Raw genomic sequence first — 23,299 nt, 5'->3', positions numbered from 1 at the left:
CTGTTTAGGCAGCCAGAGTTTTTCAGGCTTCTTGAGTTGTTTTCCCATTTTATTTTTTTTTTAATTTGATTTATATGCCGCCCTTCTCCGGAGACTCAGGGCGGCTTACAATGCGTTAAGCAATAGCCTTCATGCTATTATATATATATATATAATATAATATATTATATATATTTATATATATATATATATATATATATATATATATATATATATATATATATATATATATATATATATATATATATATATATATATATAATGTATATGTATATATGTATGTTTATGTAAGTTTTCACGGGTATGTATGTGTGTATAGTTAATATTTCGGGTTTCTTCCCGTGTAATTGTGGATATATCCCTAAAAGGGTAGAAGCGACGTTTCGGCAGAATCCCATCTGCCATCTTCAGGCTTATGCCAGCAGTCATTTTGCACTAACTGACGTTGGAATTTCAAATCTGGTGCTGGTATTCTTTCGGCCCCCCCTAAGCGGTGTTCTTTTTTATACAAAGTTAGCTTATTGCCCCCACAATCCAGGTCCTCATTTTATCTACCTTGAAAGGATGGAAGGCTGAGTCAACCTTGAGCCTGGTGAGATTTTAATTTGCAGTAATTGCAGGCAGCTGGTGCTAGTAAACAGCACTTTAGTCTGCTGCGCCACCAAGGCTCTTGTATCGGATTTTCATCCATGGAATCCTTCCCAAGCTGTCTCTTGGTTTGTTAAAATCAGCTGCTTTAAAGTCTAAGACATTAGTTTGATTTTGCTCGATTGCTTGTGTCTGCATTATATTGAATTCCAGTATGACATGGTCACTCTTTCCCCAAATTATCTGCAACTTCAAAACCCACCCCCTATAATTTTCTCTCTGCTAGTAAAAGTTTACATCACTATAGGAGATCCTTAGTTCCCTTTTCTACCTTTTGGATGACAAGTTGTCATCTAGATTCATTAGGAACCTTTTAAGACAGGAGTGTCAAACTGGCGGCCCATGGGCTGGATGCGTGACATGCAGGCCACACCCACCCCAGCTCCACAAATGGGTAGAATGTCACAAAATGTCACGTGACGGCAACATGACATGGCAAGTTTGACACTGGAGCTTTAAGACAAGATCTATTTATGAGGCTTTTGGGGGGCTGTTTTTGAGGCTTTTTGGCCCATTTTTGAGGTTTTTGGGGGGCTGTTTTTGAGGCTTTTTTGCCCGCTTTTGGGGGGCTGTTTTTGAGGCTTTTTCGTCAATTTTTGAGGCTTTTTGGGGCCATTTTTGAGGCTCCTTTGGCTCGTTTTTGAGGCTTTTTTTGGCCCGTTTTTCCGAAAAAACGTTCCTGTGGTTATGAAGGTGCAGGAAAAGGAGAGACACCAACTTGGGTTCTGCCAACCGTTTTACATTTATGATGACTGCAGCATCCCAAACTCAGGATCCCCGTTTGTGACCTTCTCAGCTAGATTCTGAAGCAAAATTAGTAGGGATGCCAGCAGGAAACTGCAAGTCGCAGTTTGTGGAACAGATGCAAGTTGGCACTGTCATGTGACATCATGCTTCATGACCGGCTGCTTAGTGACACAGAAGCCAGTCCCAACTGCACTCAGTAAGTCAGGATTGCTTGAATTGGGATGTCACCAGAAGGGGTTGTAGACAGCATTTTCTTCTCTTATTTGCAGCTGAGGACTTTCATGAGCAAAACTGGGGCTTCAAATCTTGCAGAGGCTTTTGGCATCATTTCCTCAGTTCAAACGCCACATCTCTAAATTTAACTCAGAAGGTTTGACATTAACCATTTTGGGGCATTTTGTCAGGCTGAAAACTCATGGAGCTTCCACATATATTCATTTGTAGGTGTTTGTACCTGTATTTCTTTCTATATGCATATATCTGCAATTATATAATCTATCCTCAGTACATCCAGATATATTTGAGGATAACCCTTTGCAGTGCCAAGAATTTATGATTGACCCAAGTCAACAACATAATTTCATGGTTGAATCTTGGTACTCTTCCATGTGTGAAATGAATCATAATTAATGTAAGAGATTATTGTAGCATTGTGGAATGTTTGCTTTTTTGTTGTAATGTATACTTTTTTTCACATCTTCTGCAACCATTTTATACACAATTAAAGTTACACTTTTCTTTGAAACTTACAGACAAAGAGGATGGCAAAAAGAGCACTCTGGACAACTGAGAATAACAAGCAACGTTGAAAAGTAAATAAAATTGAGCCAGAAATCAAAATATATTCCAGTTCCTTCAGAAAACCACACAATTCTCCTTCTCCAGCAGCTAATAGACAAAAGAGAGAAAATTAACATGAGATTTTGAGCTGGAAAAAGTAGAGGATACGAAACTCAAGGATACATTGCATGAAAGATCAAGGAAGATTATTTTTCATTCAGAAAAAGATGGAAATATCTGGAAGTTAGTGGGAAGGAAAAGGTCTTACTGAGCAGGGCACATAGGACAGACAATGATACAGGCCTTGCTCTGGGAAGAAGCAAATGGCTTTAATCAAAACACCATTAAACAATAGATCACACATATTTTTGATCTCAAGAATATCAGTTGTGGAAAAGCTCCATAGATCTGCCTATTGTAGAAAAAGCACAGATTGCAAATCATAGCTGATTAAACAAGAAGATCCCAACTGTAGAAAAGCCATACAAATTATCTGAATATGCCAAAAAGTTTGGTCAGAACAGCTTCCTTGTGGTTCATGGAACGACTCACACAGGAGAGAAGCCATACGAGTGCTCCAGATGTGAATACTTTAGTGAGCACGGCAACATGGTGATACATCACAGGACACCCATCACATAAGAGTGTCCAAATTGTGTGAAAGTTTCATTGGAAATTACCACCTCATGAGACAACAAAGGACTCACACAGGAGAGAAACCCTTTGAATGCCCTATCTGTGGGAAAGGTTTCAGTCACAATTCCAGCCTGCTGCCACACCAGAGGACTCACACAGGAGAGAAACCCTTTCAATGTCCAGATTGTGGGAAAAGTTTCAGTCACCCTTATGAGCTGGTGATACATCAGAGGACTCACACAGGAGAGAAACCCTTTGAATGTTCTGATTGTGGGGAAAGTTTCAATAAAACTTCCAACCTGGTGAAACACCAGAGAACTCACACAGGAGAGAATCCATTTGAATGTCCTGATTGTGGGAAAAGCTTCCTTTGGAATTCTGAGCTGGTGAGACACCAGAGGACTCACACAGGAGAGAAACCATTTGAATGTCCTGATTGTGGGAAAAGTTTCAGTCGCAATTCCAGTCTGGTGATACACCAGAGGACTCACACAGGAGAGAATCCATTTGAATGTCCTGCTTGTGGAAAAAGGTTCAGTAACAAATCCAATCTGGTGACACACCAGAAGACTCACACAGGAGAGAAACCATTTGAATGTCCTGATTGTGGGAAAAGCTTCCTTTGGAATTCTGAGCTGGTGAGACACCAGAGGACTCACACAGGAGAGAAACCATTTGAATGTCCTGATTGTAGGAAAAGTTTCAGTCAAAATTCCAGCCTGGTGATACACCAGAGGACTCACACAGGAGAGAATCCATTTGAATGTCCTGATTGTGGGAAAAGGTTCAGTAACAATTCCAATCTGGTGGCACACCAGAAGACTCACACAGGAGAAAAACCCTTTGAATGTCGTGATTGTAGGAAAAGTTTCAGTCAAAATTCCAGCCTCGTGATACACCAGAAGACTCACACAGGAGAGAAACCATTTGAATGTCCTGATTGTGGGAAAAGCTTCCTTTGGAATTCTGAGCTGGTGAGACACCAGAGGACTCACACAGGAGAGAAACCATTTGAATGTTCTGATTGTGGGAAAAGTTTCAGTCGCAATTCCAGTCTGGTGACACACCAGAAGACTCACACAGGAGAGAAACCATTTGAATGTCCTGATTGTGGGAAAAGTTTCAGTCGCAATTCCAGTCTGGTGACACACCAGAAAACTCACACAGGAGAGAAACCATTTGAATGTCCTGATTGTGGGAAAAGTTTCCTTTGGAATTCTGCGCTGGTGAGACACCAGAGGATTCACACAGGAGAGAAACCATATGAATGCCCAGACTGTGGGAAAGATTTCAGTACTAAGACTAGCCTTTTAAATCATGTGCTTATACACACGGGAGAAACCATTTAAGTGCCCCAAGAGTGGACGGTGCTTCAGGAAACATTCCACCCTTATTGCATACAAGAAAATGCAGATGGATTTTCCAAAGTGATAAGTGATGACCTAAAGCAGTGGTTCCCAAAGTGGGCGGTACCAAAGTGGGGGGCGGTGGGATGACTTAGGGGGGCAGTAAGAGGCAAGGGGGGCGGCAGGGGGTGCTAGAGGCAAAAGGAGGCAGCAGGGGGGCGCTAAGTGGCAAGGAGGGTGGCGGAAGGTGGCCCCCACCCTTTGGCCTGTGCCTTGCAGCAGTTACCTCCTTGCAAGCAAACAGCAAGAAAAAACAGCTCCTTTCAGCTTCAGCATAGGCTAATTAGCACAAGTTGATTAGATTGGCCTCCCGACTCTGTCAGCTGTTTTGCGCAGGGCTCTGCTGCTTGCAAAGAGTGTCGGAGCAGATTTTTTTTTCCCGTTGTAGTCAAGCTATGCTGAAAATGATAAGTTTTTCTTTCTTTTTTTTTTTTTTAGAAATATGAATAAGTATAAACTGTAACAATCGAAATACCTTTAATGATATATGGTACTGAAAGTAAAAAGGATTAAGTTGTAGCTTGGATAACATTTTTCTTTTTTTCATTTAACAGCATTTTCGCATATAATTTCTACAACTAGCATCCTTCTCTTTATTAACTAATTAACGTTTTCACTGACTCTTAACCATTTTCTCTTAGTCTCTCCACAGTTCTCTTTCTTGATGTTTTCCTCCCTTTCTCCCATTTCTTTACCTTCTTCTTTTTCCTGTTCTTATATCTCCCTTTCAGCCTTTTTCCTTTAATTTTAACTCTATTACTTTTCATTCTCCATCTTACCCCATTTATTTCTCTTTTCTTCATATTTGAGATGAATTTTCCCATATCCATTTTTATTCTATCACTATTGGACCCAGTGTAATCATCTTTATCTTTTTTCCCCAATTATTTCCTTTTCAATATTATCTCCTTGTTTCTCTTGCTTCTCATTCATCTTTTCTCTTTCTTTTTTTTTGCAAGCTAACCAATTCTCTGCTTCTTTATTTCCCTTAAATGCCTCCCTTACTTTTTAAAACATCTCCCTTAGTGTCTCATATTCATCCTCCTAATTCTCCATATTTTCAATTTTAAAAGGCTAGGATTTTTAAGCTTATTCTTTTCATTTACATATGTGGGGGGGATGCTTTTCAAGGAGCCACAAGGGGGGCTGAGAGTAGAGTCATTCTGACAGTGTCTTTTAAAATTGCTTGGAAGACCCATTTTTCCCTAACAATAATGGTTTGTATACTTTGGAATAAAACATATACCTGGAAAAAGTACTTGCAAAACTTGGACAGAAGGAAAAGAAAGGCAGGACTGGACTCATTATCAGTAGCTAGTAGTTCATTGTTATCAGTGACTCCCACTGATTCTAAACTCATTTTAAGACTGGGATTGGTGACTACTGAAATATTCAACATTGGTCTCAGAAAGCTTTGATTTAAACTATCAAATCTCTGATTTGAACTATCAAATCTTTGATTTGAACTTTGATTTGAACTATCAAATCTTTGATTTGAACTCTGATTTGAACTATGCCAAGAAAAATCGTAAAATGGGGCTAAACTCACTTAACCATAATAATTTCTAGATATTTTATGTGTAGAGAATTCAAGTGTTGAGAATGATCCATCATTTCATCTCTTTTTGCGCACTAGGTACCACTATTTGATTTCTTTTCCTTTTATTCAAATAACAACAGAAAACCCAATACAGTTCAGTATGAATTGGCTTTCCAGTCCTTCCTTGATGCACTTTTTCACATTGGTTATCTAGTTTAAATGCCAAAGGAAAATCAATAATATATTTTTCAGACCTTTGGAGGATCACACTGTCAATTGTTCACACTGCTCAAGCAAAACTAACAGGTGTGAATTAAGTTTTAGCTAAAAAATGGAGCTTTAATTCCGGAAGTCCATTCTTTAAACTTGGACATTCTTTAAACTTGGACTTCTGGAATTCAAAGGCTCTGGATTAAATGGTACTCCAGACAAAAGATGGAGAAGAGTATCGTGCTTTTAGACATGATAATAGCTGTCTAGAAAGGTGAGTTATGAGCTATTTTTACATCATCAGAAATTTAATCTATTCCCTGTTAAAAATGCAAAGACAAGGAGTACAAGGAGCAAATAAAAGACCTTCATGTTGGGGTTGGTTCTGGACCAAATCTTACTTGTGGGACAGAAACCAGCTCTCAGCCCTCCTTGTGACTTCTTGAAAAGCATCCCCCCCCCCACGCTCCACCGCCTGAGGAGGCAGGGGAGGGCTGCAGGTTGATCCCAAGGGGGTCTGGGAATGGGTGTGAATTCATCCCACAGCCCTCTCCATCCCCTCCTCTGTGAAATTGCTTTCTCCCACTCGCTGGTGGTCAGCAAATTCAAAAGGAACCCCCAGCTGAGAATCACTGCTCTAGATTGGTTGATTCAGGGGATTTCTCTAGCATTAACTAATAGTGTTAGCTATTTTTGTTACAGGGATAAATTTGTATTGGAACAGCCTGCAGACCTCCCAAAGGCTCTGCGCACCCTGTTTTTGCAAAAAAACGGGCCAGTTATTCAGAAAAATAGGACATGCGGGGCAAGGCTTCAGGAGGCCAAAAATGTCTGTATTCCGTGTATTTTATTGTTACTATCTTCCTTAGCGGGTCATGCAAACTGCTATTCCGAACAATGCTATTTATAGGGGGTGGGGGTGGGGGCAGTGGTGGGTTGCCCCAGTTCTTTTTTTATTTATTTATTTATTTATTTTTAAATTTGATTTATATGCCGCCCTTCTCCGAAGACTCAGGGCGGCTTACAATGTGCTCAGCAATAGCCTTCATCCTTTTTGTATATTTATACAAAGTCAGCTTATTGCCCCCACAAACTGGGTCCTCATTTCACCTCATCTCACCGTTCTATAGAACTGGTAGTAAAACTGGCAGGAGGCCCCGCCCACCGACCCCGACATCACCAAAACGCTTCTGTGCATGTGCAGAAGAGTGCGTGCATGCGTGAGCGAAGTGAGCGTTCGTGGCCCCACTGCAAACCGGTAGTAAAGGTAAGTAGAATCCACCCCTGGGTGGGGGGCACTGAGGATGAGTTTGTAGTACCAAGGGGGCGGTGGACTGAAAAAGTTTGGGAACCTCTGACCTAAAGTGATGAGTGTAAAGGCTTGAATTTTAAGTCCAGCTGAGAAATTGACTCTTCAATTTGACCAGAAAGAATTTGCTTGATTGTTTTTGTCATCAAGTATGTCATAGTATTAGATGGGAAGGAGGAAAGAAAAAATTGGAACATGTTAGTTTGATAATGGCTGTCTGGCTGACCATCAGCAGCAGAAGTTGCTGGGTATTTATTTCTGCAGAAATTGTGCAATTCTGCAAAAATCATTTTAGGAGTGTTCTCTGCATTTTTATCATAATCAATGATAGAAATGCCACATGCAGAGTACCAGCCTTTTTCTCCCTGGATATCCTCGAGATTTTCCACCCCAGAATTTCTCAGGCAGCATCTCTTCGGGATAAGAGAGCTCAGGCTGTAGTTAAGAGATTGTGGGTCCTCATGGAAGGAGAAAACAAGAGGAAAGAGAAATAGTTTATCTTTTCCTAACAATTCATTGCACCAAGCATGTCTGCTCAGGTGGTGAATGAGGCACGCAAGTGGAAGAAACCAGATGACTAGCAAATGTATTGGGGGAGTTTGGGGCAGTGACAAAAGCAGTGTAAAATTTCAGACGCAAAGGCTACTCTGCCTTGCATGTGACCTTCATGGAGAAGAGCTGTAGGAATATTGAGTTGAGGAAAGGGATTGTGTTTTTGACTACAGGATCTCCAGGTTCATTCGCAACTCCTGTTGTGATCTCCTTCGCTTGGAGGTTCCTCCTTTGTTAGTCTTTGATGGCTGGGAGGTGTGAGCAGAACCAAGGGATTGATACTTTGGTGGTTCCCCCCCTTGGTAGGGAAATGTGAGGAAATAAATTGTACAGTAGATGTTTCATTTCTAAAACAGCATTGCATAAGACTCATGAATAGATTTTGAGGGGGGAAAAGGAAAGTGTCAGCAGTTCTGTAAACATTGGGACAATGTAATGCAAAGCTCTCTTCCCCAACACATGGAAGATCTTTCCTGTTCTTTCACTTCTCTCCCAGGACTCCTTAATTTGTTTAAAAAATTCCTTCAATTAAAGAGGAACATTATTTGTAGCAGTGAATGTGGTATTTTAGCTATGCAGATGGATTATCCTGATTTTGCTGGGATTGGAAGACACCAAAGAATTCCAAGATCATTCATTTCACCCACAAGATTCAAAAAGACAGGTTACAATGTTTTTTAGTAGGTCACATTGCATCTGATCCCTTTGAAGGATACTCGGTGACCAGGAGCAGATCAGGACTGGCATGTGGAGAAACCAAGATGCAACTCAATGGTCGGTCTGGATAATCACTGGGGACTTTCCATGACTGAGAATAGGATACGATAGGATAGGATTGAATGGAAATGAATTCTTTATTGGCCAAGTGTGATTGGACACAAGGAATTTGTCTTTGGTGCATATGCTCTCACTGTACATAAAAAGACAAGATACATTTGTCAAGAATCATAAGGTACAACACTTAATGATAGTCATAGGGTACAAATAAGTAAATCATAGTAGGAAATATAAATATAATATAAATAAATATAATATAATACAATATAAATTGTAAGGATACAAGCAACAAAGTAACAGTCATACACGGTGGATTTGATTTAAATCGAGTCGATTTAAATCATGATTTATATCATGATTTAAATCACTAGTAAAAAGACTTGATTTAAATCAACTCGATTTAAATCATAATTTTTAAAGAGCAACTGTCATCTCTGCTACTCCTTTGACCCGCTGTTGACTCACTGATAGTCCCACTGTTGCAGAATATACAGCCTTGAGCTACATAACTAAGCTCCATTTCATGCTGAATAAACTAAATTATTTATGTATCTTAAATAGAAAACTATGTTACGATAGATTTTTACCCCAAAAGTTTTTTATTAAAATAAATTCAATAAAAATAAAAAAAATCTGATTTAAATAAAAAAATCCGATTTAAATAAAAAAAATCGGATTTTTTTTATTTATTTTTTTTAAAAATCATTGATTTTTATCCACCCTAGTCATACAGTCGTAAGTGGGAGGAGATGAGTGATAGGAACAAGGGGAAGATTAATAGTAATAGTAATTCAGACTTAGTAAATAGTTTGACAGTGTTGAGGGAATTATTTGTTTAGCAGAGAGATGGCATTCAGTAAAAAACTGTTCTTGTGTCTAGTTGTTCTGGTGTGCAGTGCTCTATAGCGTCATTTTGAGGGTAGGAGTTGAAACAGTTTAGGTGTCTAAATATTTTCACAGCCCTCTTTTTGACTCATGCAGTATACAGGTCCTCAATGGAAGGCAGGTTGGTAGTAACTGTATATTCCGCAGTTCTAATTATCCTCTGAAGTCTCTGTCTGGGTTGCAGAACCAAACCAGACAGTTATAGAGGTGCAGATGACAGACTCAATAATTCCTTTTTAGAACTGTATCAGCAGTTCCTTGGGCTGTTTGAGCTCCCTGAGTTGGCGCCGAAAGAACATTCTTTGGTGTGCTTTTTTGATGATGTTTTTGATGTTAGGTGAATAATGTTCAAGCATTATTTACATCCAAAGTTCTTTGCCCCTGAATCATAAAATGCTGTACATAGTCATCCTCCATGTTCCACTACAGTTTATAAACCTTAAAAATAGCACTCCCTTGGAGTATCTTGACTTGATGGGGCTGCCAGGTCCTAAAATCTTGGGAGCCACAGAAAATCAGTTTTAAACTTTTGGGATGTAAAGAGGCGTTGATCTCTATCGGGAGTCACCCCTAAAATAGCAAATTCTGTCAAAAAAAAAATAAAAATCTGTCAATGATTACTTCAGCTTCAACCACAACAATACCTGAGCAAATAAGAGATACAAACTCAAGGAAAACCACTCCAAACTCAATTGCAGAAAATAAAACTTCAGCAACAGAGTGGTCAGTGGCTGGAATGCATTACCTGACTCTCTGGTTTCTTCCCCAAACCCCCAAAACTTTAACCTTAGACTGTCTACTGTTGACCTCACCCCATTCCTAAGAGGTCTGTAAGGCCTAAGCGCACCATCGCTCCTGTCCTAATGTTCATTTTTACTCTTATTCTTTTCATGTATTCCAATTACTTTTATGCTTTTATATGTTTTCTTATATATGCTTGACAAATAAAATAAATAAAAAAAAATGTCATGAACTTTCAGGGCTCAGCACGTAGCTAATCTTCGTAAGCTTAGTGGTATCACATTTCACTCTTTTGTTTGGGTCAGTTGCCAGAAGTCAAAAATGACGGTAGCATTTAATCAGTGAAAACCTCTTGCAACCGCCTTAGATAAGAGGGGGGACAAGCGCGTTTTTCTGCCTCCTGGAGATGGCGCTAAAACAGGCAACACCTGTGGCTAGAAAGCGGACGGTACAGCAGGCGGCGCCTGAGATTGTGTATAAGGAGTTAAAATCATCAAGTACTGCATTGCTAGAAAGGCTGGGAGGAGAGGAGACGCGCAGAGGAACTTCCTCTTCCGGATGGCTGATGGGAGGAAGGTGGTGTGTGCAGAGCGTCTTTTGTGCTGTTTCCATGGCGGAAGCAGCAGCTGGCAGGTGAGTGGAGGGCAGCAGGTGGGAGGAGAGTCCGGGAGCAACTTGGGCTGGAAGCGGAGAAGCAACTGGGCTGAAGCCTCTCAGCTGCGGCTGCTGCAGGTTCCTCCCCTCCCCAAATGGAAGCCCACTGGTGCTGCAGGCTGGGAAACTGGGGGCTGCAATTTCTGCTGGTGGGGAGCTTGAAAAAGCCTCCTTCCAATGCAGGTTGAGCCTTTGGGGCTGGTTTCCCTCCAGAGGGAGCTCCGTCACTGGAGGTTTGGAAGAGAGCTGGAAGAAACCTTGGAGGTCTTAATGACGTCTCAGACAAATGGCTGTCCCGTCGGTTTAAAAGCCACCAGCAATGGAGCCCCCACAACCTCTGGAGGGAAGCCATTCCCGAAGAATCAACCTTCACTCAAAAGAGGCTTTTTCAGTCTTCCAGGCAGCAGAAAATTGCAGCCATTCCCTTCCACTGGCTAATTGTTCTCACTGATGGGATTTTTCCTTAATTCCAGGTTGTTTCTCTCTCCTTGATTAGTTTCCATGCATTGCTTCTTGTCTTGTCCTTCTGGTGCTTTGGAAAAGAAGTTGACCCTTCAAGTATTGGAACACTGCTATCATGTCACCCCTAGTCCTTCCTTTCACTAGACGATTCATTCCCAATTACTGCAACCCACTAATTATCCCTTCTGCTCTTCTCTGCGCTCTTTATAGAGTCTCCACGCCTGTTTTATATTGTGGTGATGAAAAGTGGTTGCAGTAATCCAAGTGTGATCTTAATCAAAGCATTATCAATTGGTACTAATACTTCATGTGATCTCGATTCTATCCCTCTGTTTAGGCAGCCAGAGTTTCTCAGGCTTCTTGAGTTGTTTTCCTGTTTAAGATTTTCATCCATGGAATCCTTCCCAAGCTGTCTCTTGGTTTGTTAAAATCAGCTGCTTTAAAGTCTAAGACATTAGTTTGATTTTGCTCGATTGCTTGTGTCTGCATTATATTGAATTCCAGTATGACATGGTCACTCTTCCCCCTATTTATCTGCAACTTCACCCCCCACCCCCTTATAATTTCCTCTCTGCTAGTAAAAATTTAGATCGCTATAGGAGATCGTTAGTTCCCTTTTCTACCTTTTGGATGACAAGTTGTCATCTAGATTCATGAGGAACCTTTTAAGACAGGGGTGACAAACTGGCGGCCCATGGGCTGGATGCGTTACATGCAGGCCACACCCATCCCAGCTCCATAAATGGGTAGAATGTCACAAAATGTCACGTGACGGCAACATGACATGGCAAGTGTGACACTCGTGCTTTAAGACAGATTGGCCAGCCATTTGTCTGGAATGTTATAGGGTATCCTGCCTGAGAAGGAGATTGGACTAGAAGACCTCCAAGGTCTCTTCCAACTCATAACCTATTCTGTTACGGGCTTGCTATTCTCTTGGCAACCAAATTGCAGTGATTCTGCCACTAGTTTTTTTCTAGGGTTTATGTTTTTTAACTTCCAGGTCTTGCCAAAAGCACGATATTTCCTATTGGTGCCGCATCCGGGTATTAACCAGGTTCAACTGGCTTTACCGTATTTTTTGGACTACAAGACGCACCTGACTAAATGACACAACTAAAATTAGAAGAGGAAAACAACCAAAAAAAGTTTTTGGCCTACCTTTTTTCGGGCCTTTTCCAATCTTTTTTTGGCCTGTTTCTGGGGCTGTTTTCGGCTATTTTGGGTGCTTTTTTCAGCTCATTTTTTAGGCTTTTTTTGGTCCATTTTTGAGGCTTTTTTCCCCCATTTATGAGGCTTCTATGGGGCTGTTTTTGAGGCTTTTGGGGCCATTTTTGAGGTTTTTTGGGGCCATTGTCGAGGCTTTTTTTGGCCCGTTTTTCCGAAAAAGCGTTCCTGTGGTTATGAAGGTGCAGGAAAAGGAGAGACACCAAGTTGGGTTCTGCCAACCGTTGCACATTTATGATGGCTGCAGCATCCCAAACTCAGGATCCCCGTTTGTGACCTTCTCAGCTAGATTCTGAAGCAAAATTAGTAGGGATGCCAGCAGGAAATTGCAAGTCGCAGTTTGTGGAACAGATGCAAGTTGGCACTGTCATGTGACATCATGCTTCATGACCGGCTGCTTAAGGACACAGAAGCCAGTCCCAACTGCACTCAGTAAGTCAGGATTGCTTGAATTGGGATGCCACCAGAAGGGGTTGTAGACAGCATTTTCTTCTCTTATCTGCAGCTGAGGACTTTCATGAGCAAAACTGGTGCTTCAAATCTTGCAGAGGCTTTCGGCATCATTTCCTCAGTTAAAGCCCCACATCTCTAAATTTAGCTCAGAAGGTTTGACATTAACCATTTTGGGACATTTTGTCAGGCTGAAAACTCATGGAGCTTCCACATATATTCATTTGTAGGTGTTTGTATCTGTATTTCTTTCTATATGCATATATCTGCAATTATATAATCTATCCTCAGTACATCCAGATATATTTCAGGATAACCCTTTGCAGTGCCAAGAATTTATGATTGACCCAAGTCAACAACAACAATTTCATGGTTGAATAGATATCTTGGTACTCTTCCTTGTGTCAAATGAATCATTATTAATATAAGATATTATTCTAGCATTGTGGCATGTTTGCTTTTTCGTTGTAATGTATACTTTTTTTCACATCTTCTGCAACCATTTTATACATAATTAAAGTTACACTTTTGTTTGAAACTTATAGATAAAGAGGATGACAATAAGAGAACTTTGGACAACTGAGAAAAACAAGCAACGTTGAAAAGGAAATAAAAGCCATATATTTTGAGCCAGAAATCAAAATATATTCAATTTCCTTCAGAAAACCACATAATTCTCCTTCTCCAGCAGCTAATAGACAAAAGAGAGAAAATTAACATGAGATTTTGAGCTGGAAAAAGTAGAGGATACGAAACTCAAGGATACATTGCATGAAAGATCAAAGAACATTATTTTTCATTCAGAAAAAGATGGAAATATCTGGAAGTTAGGGGAAAGGAAAAGGTCTTATTGGGCAGGGCACATAGGACAGACAATGATACAGACCTTGCTCTGGGAAGAAGCAAATGGCTTTTATCAAAACACCTCTAAACAATAGATCACACATATTTTTGACCTCAAGAATATCAGTTGTGGAAAAACTCCATAGATCTGCCTATTGTAGAAAAAGCACAAATTGCAAATCATAGCTGATTTAACAAGAAGATCCTAACTGCAGAAAAGCCATACAAATTATCTGAATATGCCAAAAAGTTTGGTCAGAACAGCTTCCTTGTGTTTCATGGAACGACTCACACAGAAGAGAAGACATACGAGTGCTCCAGATGTGAATACTTTAGTGAGCATGGCAACATGGTGATACATCACAGGACACCCATCACATAAGAATGTCCAAATTGTGTGAAAGTTTCATTGGAAATTACCACCTCATGAGACAACAAAGGACTCATACAGGAGAGAAACCCTTTGAATGTCCTGATTGTGGGAAAAGTTTCAGTCAGAATTCTAAGCTGGTTCAACACCAGAGGACTCACACAGGAGAGAAACCCTTTGAATGTTCTGATTGTGGGAAAAGTTTCAATAAAAATTCCAACCTGGTGAAACACCAGAGAATTCACACAGGTGAAAAACCATTTGAATGTCTTGATTGTAGGAAACGTTTCAGTCATAAATTCAGCCTGGTGACACATCAGAGGACTCACACAGGAGAGAAACCATTTGAATGTCCTGATTGTGGGAAAAGTTTCACTCGCAATTTCAGCCTGGTGATACACCAGAGGACTCACACAGGAGAGAATCCATTTGAATGTCCTGATTGTGGGAAAAGATTCAGTAACAATTCCAATCTGGTGACACACCAGAAGACTCACACAGGAGAGAAACCATTTGAATGTCCTGATTGTGGGAAAAGGTTCAGTTACAATTACACCCTGGTGACACACCAGAGGACTCATACAGGAGATAAACCATTTGAATGTCCTGATTGTGGGAAAAGTTTCAGTCACAATTCCAGCCTGGTGATACACCAGAGGACTCACACAGGAGAGAAACCATTTGAATGTCCTGATTGTGAGAAAAGGTTCAGTAACAATTCCAATCTGGTGTCACACCAGAAGACTCACACAGGAGAGAAACCATTTGAATGTCCTGATTGTGGGAAAAGTTTCAGTCACAATTCCAGCCTGGTGACACACCAGAGGACTCACACAGGAGAGAAACCATTTGAATGTCCTGATTGTGGGAAAGGTTTCAGTGACAATTCCAATCTGGTGATACACCAGAGGACTCACACAGGAGAGAAACCATTTGAATGTCCTGATTGTGGGAAAAATTTCAGTCACAATTCCAGCCTGGTGACACACCAGAGGACTCACACAGGAGAGAAACCATTTGAATGTCCTGATTGTGGGAAAAGTTTCAGTCACAATTCCAGCCTGCTGAAACACCAGAAGACTCACACAGGAGAGAAACCATTTGAATGTCCAGATTGTGTGAAAAGTTTCCTTTGGAATTCTGAGCTGGCGAGACACCAGAGGACTCACACAGGAGAGAAACCATATGAGTGCCCAGACTGTGGGAAAGATTTCAATACTAAGACTAGCCTTTTAAATCATGTGCTTATACATACGGGAGAATCCATTTAAGTGCCCCAAGAGTGGACGGTCCTTCAGGAAACATTCCAACCTTATTGCACACAAGAAAATGCACATGGATTTTCCAAAGTGATGAGTGATGACCTAAAGCAGTGGTTCCCAAAGTGGGCGGTACCAAAGTGGTGGGCAGTGGGATGATTTAGGGGGGCAGTAAGAGGCATGGGGGGTGGCAGGGGAGCGCTAGAGGCAAAAGGGGGCGGCAGGGGGGCGCTAAGTGGCAAGGAGGGTGGCGGGGGTAGCCCCCCCCTTTTGCCTGTACCTCCTTGCAAGCAAACAGCAAGAAAAAACAGCTCCTTTCAGATTCAGCATAGGCTAATTAGCCTATTAGTTCATTAGATTGGCCTCCCAACTCTCCCAGCTGTTTTGTGCAGGATTCTGCTGCTTGCTGCAAAGAGTGTTGGAGCAGATTTTTTCCCCCTTGTGCTAGTCAAGCTATGCTGAAAACGAAACTGAAAGTAAAGAAGGCTGTTTGCTGTTTGCTGCAAGGAAAAATAGGCAGAGGCAGAGGGAGATTTCTTTTTCTTCTTTTTCCTCACTAAAAAAGGAGGTGCAAACAATGGAAAATTTAGGGCAAAAGAGGAGAGTTCAAGATTTTAAAACACAAAGGAAAAGGAGAAAGAAAAAGACAAAAATAAAAATGGGAAGAGAGAAAAAGAAAAAGAAAGGAAAGAGATGTTATACATATTTAGAATTGAAATATGAATAGTAGTAAGAAATAAATGGGAAATCATGATTGTAAAAATGAAATGAATAATAATTGGAATATTTGTCTTTGTATTTTTGAAATCTAGACAATGATAAGTTTTTCTTTTCTTTTTTTTAGAAATATGAATAAGTATAAACTGTAACAATTGAAATATCTTTAATGATATATGTTGGTGAAAGTAAAAAAGGATTAAGTTGTAGCTTGGGTAACATTGTTCTATTTTTCATTTAACAGCATTTTCACATATAATTTCTACAACTAGCATCCTTCTCTTTATTAACAAATTAACGTTTTCACTGACTCTTAACCATTTCCTCTTAGTCTCTCCACAGTTCTCTTTCTTGATGTTTTCCTCCCTTTCTCCCATTTCTTTACCTTCTTCTTTTTCCTGTTCTTATATCTCCCCTTCAGCCTTTTTCCTTTAATTTTAACTCTATTACTTTTCATTCTCCATCTTACCTCATTTATTTCTCTTTTCTTCATATTTCAGATGTATTTTCTCATATCCATTTTTATTCTATCATTATTTTTTTTAAAAAAATAGTCTTTATTTACATTTTCCATTAAAAAGAGAACACACAAAAAAACAACAACACACCATATAAATAACATACAAGACAACGTAACAAATAACAAACATATCTGCAAGTACATTATATTCCGAAGGAGACAGAATGACTTATCTCTCTTCATACATCAATTAGGTCTATCCGACCTCACTTTGTCCACCATTGATGATAGTAACTGTTTCTCTCCTGCCCACATTTCCAGCATTCCGCCGATTGTCCAGTGAACATTTAGCCAATCTATAGGGGGAGAGGTGCCACCTGTATATCATCTTATAGATATTCTCTTTATATGCCGTGGATACCACTGATTTCATATTCTCACCCCAAATCCCTTGCCATTTGTCTAAATGAATTGGGTAACCAAAATTTTTCGCCCAGGCGATCATTGTATCTTTGATTACTTCCTCTCCTATCTCTAATCTCATTAATAATTTGTAACTTTTTGCAATCATGCCTTTTTCTTGTCCCATCAAAATTTTGTCTAATTCTTGTAAGTCCAGATGTATGCCTTTCCCATCTCTATCTTTCTTAAATTTAGATTGAATCTGTAAGTAAGTCCACCAGTCCATTTGTATTCCTAAAGAATTCAATTCCTGTTTAGATTTTAAATTTCCCTGTGCATTCAATAACTCCTTATATATTAATTTCTTTGTCGGATTGTAGATTTTGGGATATGTCAGTGCTTCCACCGGTGATATCCAGCACGGTGTTTTAATACAGTATTTTTTGCTAATCTTTTCCCAGTTTCTAATTAGGATATTTCTTATATAATGTCTAGTAAACCATTTACTTTGTGGGTTACTGTCTCGCCAGAGGGCCACGTGCCAACCCTGTTGTAGATCATAACCTTCTAATTTGAGAAGACGATTGTTACCCAAGGTAATCCATTCTTTTACCCATACTAACAAAGCTGCTGAATAATAATTCTCCCAACAGGGTAAGCCCAGGCCCCCTCTTTCTTTTATCTCCTGCATCATCTTTCTTTTAATCCGAGGCTTTTTCCCCTGCCAAACAAATTTAGTTATTATCTGATTTAATTCCATAAAAATTTTTTTGGATAGGTTCACTAAAGCTGTTTGAAATAAGAAATTAAATTTCGGTAGAATATAGGATTTAACTGTTGCTACTCGTCCCAGAAGTGAAAGTTGAATTTTACCCCATTTATCTAAATCTTTTCTTATTTGAATTAATAATTTATTATAGTTGTCTTCTTGTATACTCGAGCATCTGCCAGATAACCAAATTCCCAGGTATTTAACTTTGTTAACTACTTTCAATTCATTTGTATTCTATCACTATTGAACCCAGTGTCATCATCTTTATCTTTTTTCCCAATTATTTTCTTTTCAATATTATCTCCTTGTTTCTCTTGCTTCTCATTCATCTTTTCTCTCTTTTTTTTTTTGCAAGCTAACCAATTTTCTGCTTCTTTATTTCCCTTAAATGCCTCCCTTACTTTTTGAAACATCTCCTTTAGTGTCTCATATTCATCCTCCCAATTCTCCATATTTTCAATTTTAAAAGGCTAGGATTTTTAAGCTTATTCTTTTCATTTACATATGTGGGGGTGGGATGCTTTTCAAGGAGCCACAAGGGGGGCTGAGAGCAGAGTCATTCTGACAGTGTCTTTTAAAATTGTTTGGAAAACCCATTTTTTCCCTAACAATAATGGTTTGTATACTTTGGAATAAAACATATACCTGGAAAAAGTACTTGCAAAACTTGGACAGAAGGAAAAGAAAGGCTAGTAGTTTATTGTTATCAGTGACTCCCACTGATTTTAAACTCATTTTAAGACTGGGATTGGTGACTACTGAAATATTCAACATTGGTCTCAGAAATCTTTGATTTGAACTTTGATTTGAACTATCAAATCTTTGATTTAAGCTCTGATTTGAACTATGCCAAGAAAAATCATAAAATGGGGCAAAACTCACTTAACAATAATAATTTCTAGATATTTTATGTGTAGAAAATTCAAGTGTTGAGAATGACCCATGATTTCATCTCTTTTTCCGCACTAGGTACCACTATTTGATTTCTTTTCCTTTTATTCAAATAACAACAGAAAACCCAATACAGTTCAGTATGAATTGGCTTTCCAGTCCTTCCTTGATGCACTTTTTCACATTGGTTATCTAGTTTAAATGCCAAAGGAAAATCAATGATATATTTTTCAGATCTTTGGAGGATCACACTGTCAATTGTTCACACTGCTCAAGCAAAACTAACAGGTGTGAATTAAGTTTTAGCTAAAAAATGGAGCTTTAATTCCAGAAGTCCATTCTTTAAACTTGGACATTCTTTAAACTTGGACTTCTGGAATTCAAAGGCTCTGGATTAAATGGTACTCCAGACAAAAGATGGAGAAGAGTATCTTGCTTTTAGACATGATAATAGCTGTCTAGAAAGGTGAGTTACGAGCTACTTTGACAACATCAGAAATTTAATTTATTACCTGTTAAAAATGCAAAGACAAGGAGTACAAGGAGCAAATAAAAGACCTTCATGTTGGGGTTGGTTCTGGACCAAATCTTACTTGTGGGGCGGAAACCAGCTCTCAGCCCTCCTTGTGACTTCTTGAAAAGAATCCCCCCCCCACACACGCTCCACCGCCTGAGGAGGCAGGGGAGGGCTGCAGGTTGATCCCAAGGGGGTCTGGGAATGGGTGTGAATTCATCCCACAGCCCTCTCCATCCCCTCCTCTGTGAAATTGCTTTCTCCCACTCGCTGGTGGTCAGCAAATTCAAAAGGAACCCCCAGCTGAGAATCACTGCTCTAGATTGGTTGATTCAGGGGATTTCTCTAGCATTAACTAATAGTGTTAGCTATCTTTGTTACAGGGATAAATTTGTATTGGAGCAGCCTGCAGACCTCCCAAAGGCTCTGCGCACCCTGTTTTTGCAAAAACGGGCCAGTTTTTCACAAAAACGGGACATGCGGGGCAAGGCTTCAGGAGGCCAAAAATTTCTGTATTCCATGTACAGTGGGACAAAAAAGTATTTAGTCAGCCACCAATTGTGCAAGTTCTCCCACTTAAAAAGATGAGAGAGGCCTGTAATTGACATCATAGGTAGACCTCAACTATGAGGGACAAAACGAGAAAACAAATCCAAACAATCACATTGTCTGATTTGGAAAGAATTTATTTGCAAATTATGGTGGAAAATAAGTATTTGGTCACCTACAAACAAGCAAGATTTCTGGCTCTCACAGACCTGTAACAACTTCTTTAAGAGGCTCCTCTGTCCTCCACTCAATACCTGTATTAATGGCACCTGTTTGAACTTGTTATCAGTAGGAATTCCAGAGGAAATACTAATAAACAAAATCTTAGAATGTGCAGAAATGTCAAAATTAACGAGCGATCTTAATAGTGATGTGAACTCAAAATATGTAGTATGGGAAAGGTGGTACAAATGGTTGAATAATAGGATAAGATCTTGATGTCAGGATATGCTTATCTTTAGTAATTGAAGTTTTGAATTTACCTGATATATATTTAGCAAATATGTATATACACGACACCTCGGACGTTAATGGAGATTTTATGTTTTTTTTATAATTTTAAAACTAATAAAATATATGGATAGTAAGAACAATGGGAAGATTAATAGTAATAGTAATTCAGGCTTAGTAAATAGTTTGACAGTGTTGAGGGAATTATTTGTTTAGCAGAGTGATGGCATTCAGTAAAAAACTGTTCTTGTGTCTAGTTGTTCTGGTGTGCAGTGCTCTATAGCCTCATTTTGAGGGTAGGAGTTGAAACAGTTTAGGGGTCTGTAAATATTTTCACAGCCTCTTTTTGACTCGTGCAGTATGCAGGTCCTCAATGGAAGGCAGGTTGGTAGTAATTGCTTTTTCTGCAGTTCTAATTATCCTCTGAAGTCTGTGTCTGTCTTGTTGGGTTGCAGAACCAAACCAGACAGTTATAGAGATGCAGATGACACACTCAATAATTCCTTTTTAGAACTGTATCAGCTGTTGGAGCTTCCTGGGTTGGCGCAGAAAGAACATTCTTTGTTGTGCTTTTTTGATGATGTTTTTGATGATAGGTGTCCATTTTAGGTCTTGAGATATGATAGAACCTAGAAATTTGAAGGTCTCTACTGTTGATACTGTGTTGTCTAGTATTGTGAGTGGTGGAAGTATGGAAGGGTTTCTCCTAAAGTCTACCACCATTTCTACTGTTTTGAGTGTGTTCAGTTCCAGGTTGTTCCAGTCACACCACGAGGCTAGTTGTTCAACCTCCCGTCTTTATGCAGATTCATCATTGTCTCGAATGAGACCAATCACTGTTGTATCATCTGCAAACTTCAGTAGTTTAAGAGATGGATCATTTGAGATGCAGTCATTGGTATATAGAGAGAAGAGAAATGGGGAGAGCACAAATCCTTGGGGGGGCCCTGTGCTAATTGTACAGGTATCTGATGTGATTCTGCTTAGCTTCACCTGCTGCTTCCTGTCTGTTAGGAAGCTTTTGATCCACTTACAAGGGTGTTCAGGTACCGCTAGCTGGTTTGGTTTAGTTAGAAGTATGTCCGGAATGATGGTATTGAATGCTGAACTAAAGTCTATAAAGGGGACCCTTGCGTAGGCCTTTGGAGATTTAAGACGTTGTAGGATGTAGTGCAGAGCCATATTAACAGCATCATCTGTCAGTCTATATGAGTAGAGAACACAAACTATCTCCCTGCTCCTAGCCCAGCAGTGTCACCCACCCTATCAAATTCAAATAGGTGCCAAATTTCTAAAATTTAAAATAGTAAAATGCTCAATATACTTAATATTAACTGATTGTTTTCCTTTTTCTCTTTCCTTGGTGTCATATTTTAGTGCACATCTTTATCATGTCTCGTTTTATTATGGTTAGACATTGGAAACCCTTCCAGTGATCCCAAAGCCTCTGAATCTCCCTCAGGGCTATATAAAAATATGTGTCTTCTGCTAAATGCTTTATTATGTCCTAAAGCCGTGATGGTGAACCTATGACACACGTGCCACAGGTGGCACACGGAGCAATATCTGTGGACAGGCGAGAGTTGCCCTAGCTCAGCACCGATTGATTTTCAGTCCTTCTGGGCCCACTGGAAGTCGGGAAATGGGCCATTTCCAGCCTCCAGAGAGCCTCCGGAGGGATGGGGAAAGCCATTTTCGCCCTGTCCAGAGTCCAAGAAAGCCTCTGAAGCCTGGGGAGGGAGAAAAACAGGCCTCATGGACCCACCGGTAACCTTTTTGCATCAAATGCCATAAGCGGGGGGGGGGGAGCGCAGGGGGATTGTGCGCGCATGCGCGGGGCCCGGGGGGACATTGAATTATGGGTGTGGGCGCACGTGAACGCGACCTCCCTGCGCTCCCCCCACTTTTGGCACGCAACAGTAAAAAGGTTAGCCATCACTGTCCTAAATGGTCTTAATCCCATCATCCTGGAGGTGAAGGTATTTTGTTTTAGCAATAACAATAGTACTTAGACTCATATACCGCTTCACAGTGCTTTAACCGCCCTCTCTAAGCGGTTTTACAGAGTCAGCATAGTGTCCCCAACAATCTGGCTCATTTTACCCATCTCAGAAGGATGAGTCTGGTGAGATTCGATCTGCCAAATTGCAGGCAGCTGGCAGTCAGCAGAAGCCTGCAGTACTGCACTCTAACCACTGCGCCACCACTGCTCTTATAGATAGGCTGGCCCAATCTTTCTTAATGGGCACAAAATGCCTGCTGGGGGCTATTAAGTAAGACTGAGTCTGCCTTCCTACCTCTAAAAAAACCCATGTTTCTCCATTTCTCATTTAGGGAAATATAATATTCTGCATTTTTAATATTTCCCAAGATATTTCATTCTTCTGGGGAGTGGTGCTGACTTTCTACAAATCATAAAAAGCTCTTTACATTTCCAACATTCAGTTGAGGTTCCTTTAAACATTCTGGACAATTTGTCCAGTGATAGATACACACAGTACATCATCTTATCCAACTTTTCTTTTATAGTTTAATGTGAATTTTAGATCTTTCATCTGTCAAACAAAAAAATATTCTGTCAATGAGTACTTCAGCTTCAACCACAACAATACCTGAGCAAATAAGAGATACAAACTCAAGGTAAACCGCTCCAAATTCAATTGCAGAAAATACGACTTCAGCAACAGAGTGGTCAATGCCTGGAATGCACTACCTGACTCTGTGGTTTTGTTGCAAGAAATATCCTTCTGGGTTCTGCTCCAAGTGGGGAAAAAGACACTGGAAACATGGAGACTGCTTGGAAAGATGGTTTAATGGTGGACAGGATCACATGGCTTGAGTTCCTGAACAGAAAAGGGCAGATACAGCGAATCCTCGGTTTTTTATGCTCTCTCTGGCTTTGAATTTCCTGGGGCCCGAAAGAGAATCCTGATTGGTTGTCACACTCCCAGGGGGTGGGGGTCTTAGCTAGCCTTGCTGGCTGATGTAATCTTCCCAGGTGCCATGTGGAGAGCTTCTGTTGCTAGATGGGTAGAGGGCTAATCCTAT

The 23,299-nt window shown here is 40.1% G+C and overlaps 1 protein-coding gene and 1 pseudogene across 2 annotated transcripts in view; both read left to right on the top strand.

The window, feature by feature from the left end:
* The window catches only part of LOC132710062 (uncharacterized), a 36,704-nt gene extending 31,232 nt beyond the window's left edge, over positions 1-5,472 (top strand). The window contains exon 3 of the mRNA XM_087884325.1: positions 2,840-5,472. Within this exon, the coding sequence (XP_087740451.1) occupies positions 2,840-4,160 (1,321 nt within the window). The 3' untranslated portion in view covers positions 4,161-5,472. The remainder of the gene's footprint in view (positions 1-2,839) is intronic.
* A 5,398-nt stretch (positions 5,473-10,870) lies between these two features.
* On the top strand, positions 10,871-23,031 carry LOC132710055 (uncharacterized; annotated as a pseudogene). Its single transcript, XR_015731763.1, has 2 exons — positions 10,871-13,006; positions 13,570-23,031. The product of XR_015731763.1 is annotated as an uncharacterized LOC132710055 (transcript).
* The last annotated feature ends 268 nt before the right edge of the window (positions 23,032-23,299 follow it).

Source organism: Pantherophis guttatus, chromosome 2 (genome assembly GCF_059756535.1).
Source record: "Pantherophis guttatus breed Tessera chromosome 2, ASM5975653v1, whole genome shotgun sequence".
Lineage (NCBI taxonomy): Eukaryota > Metazoa > Chordata > Lepidosauria > Squamata > Colubridae > Pantherophis > Pantherophis guttatus.
Note: the sequence above shows the minus strand (reverse complement) of the source record. Positions and strands in the feature narration are given on the sequence as shown.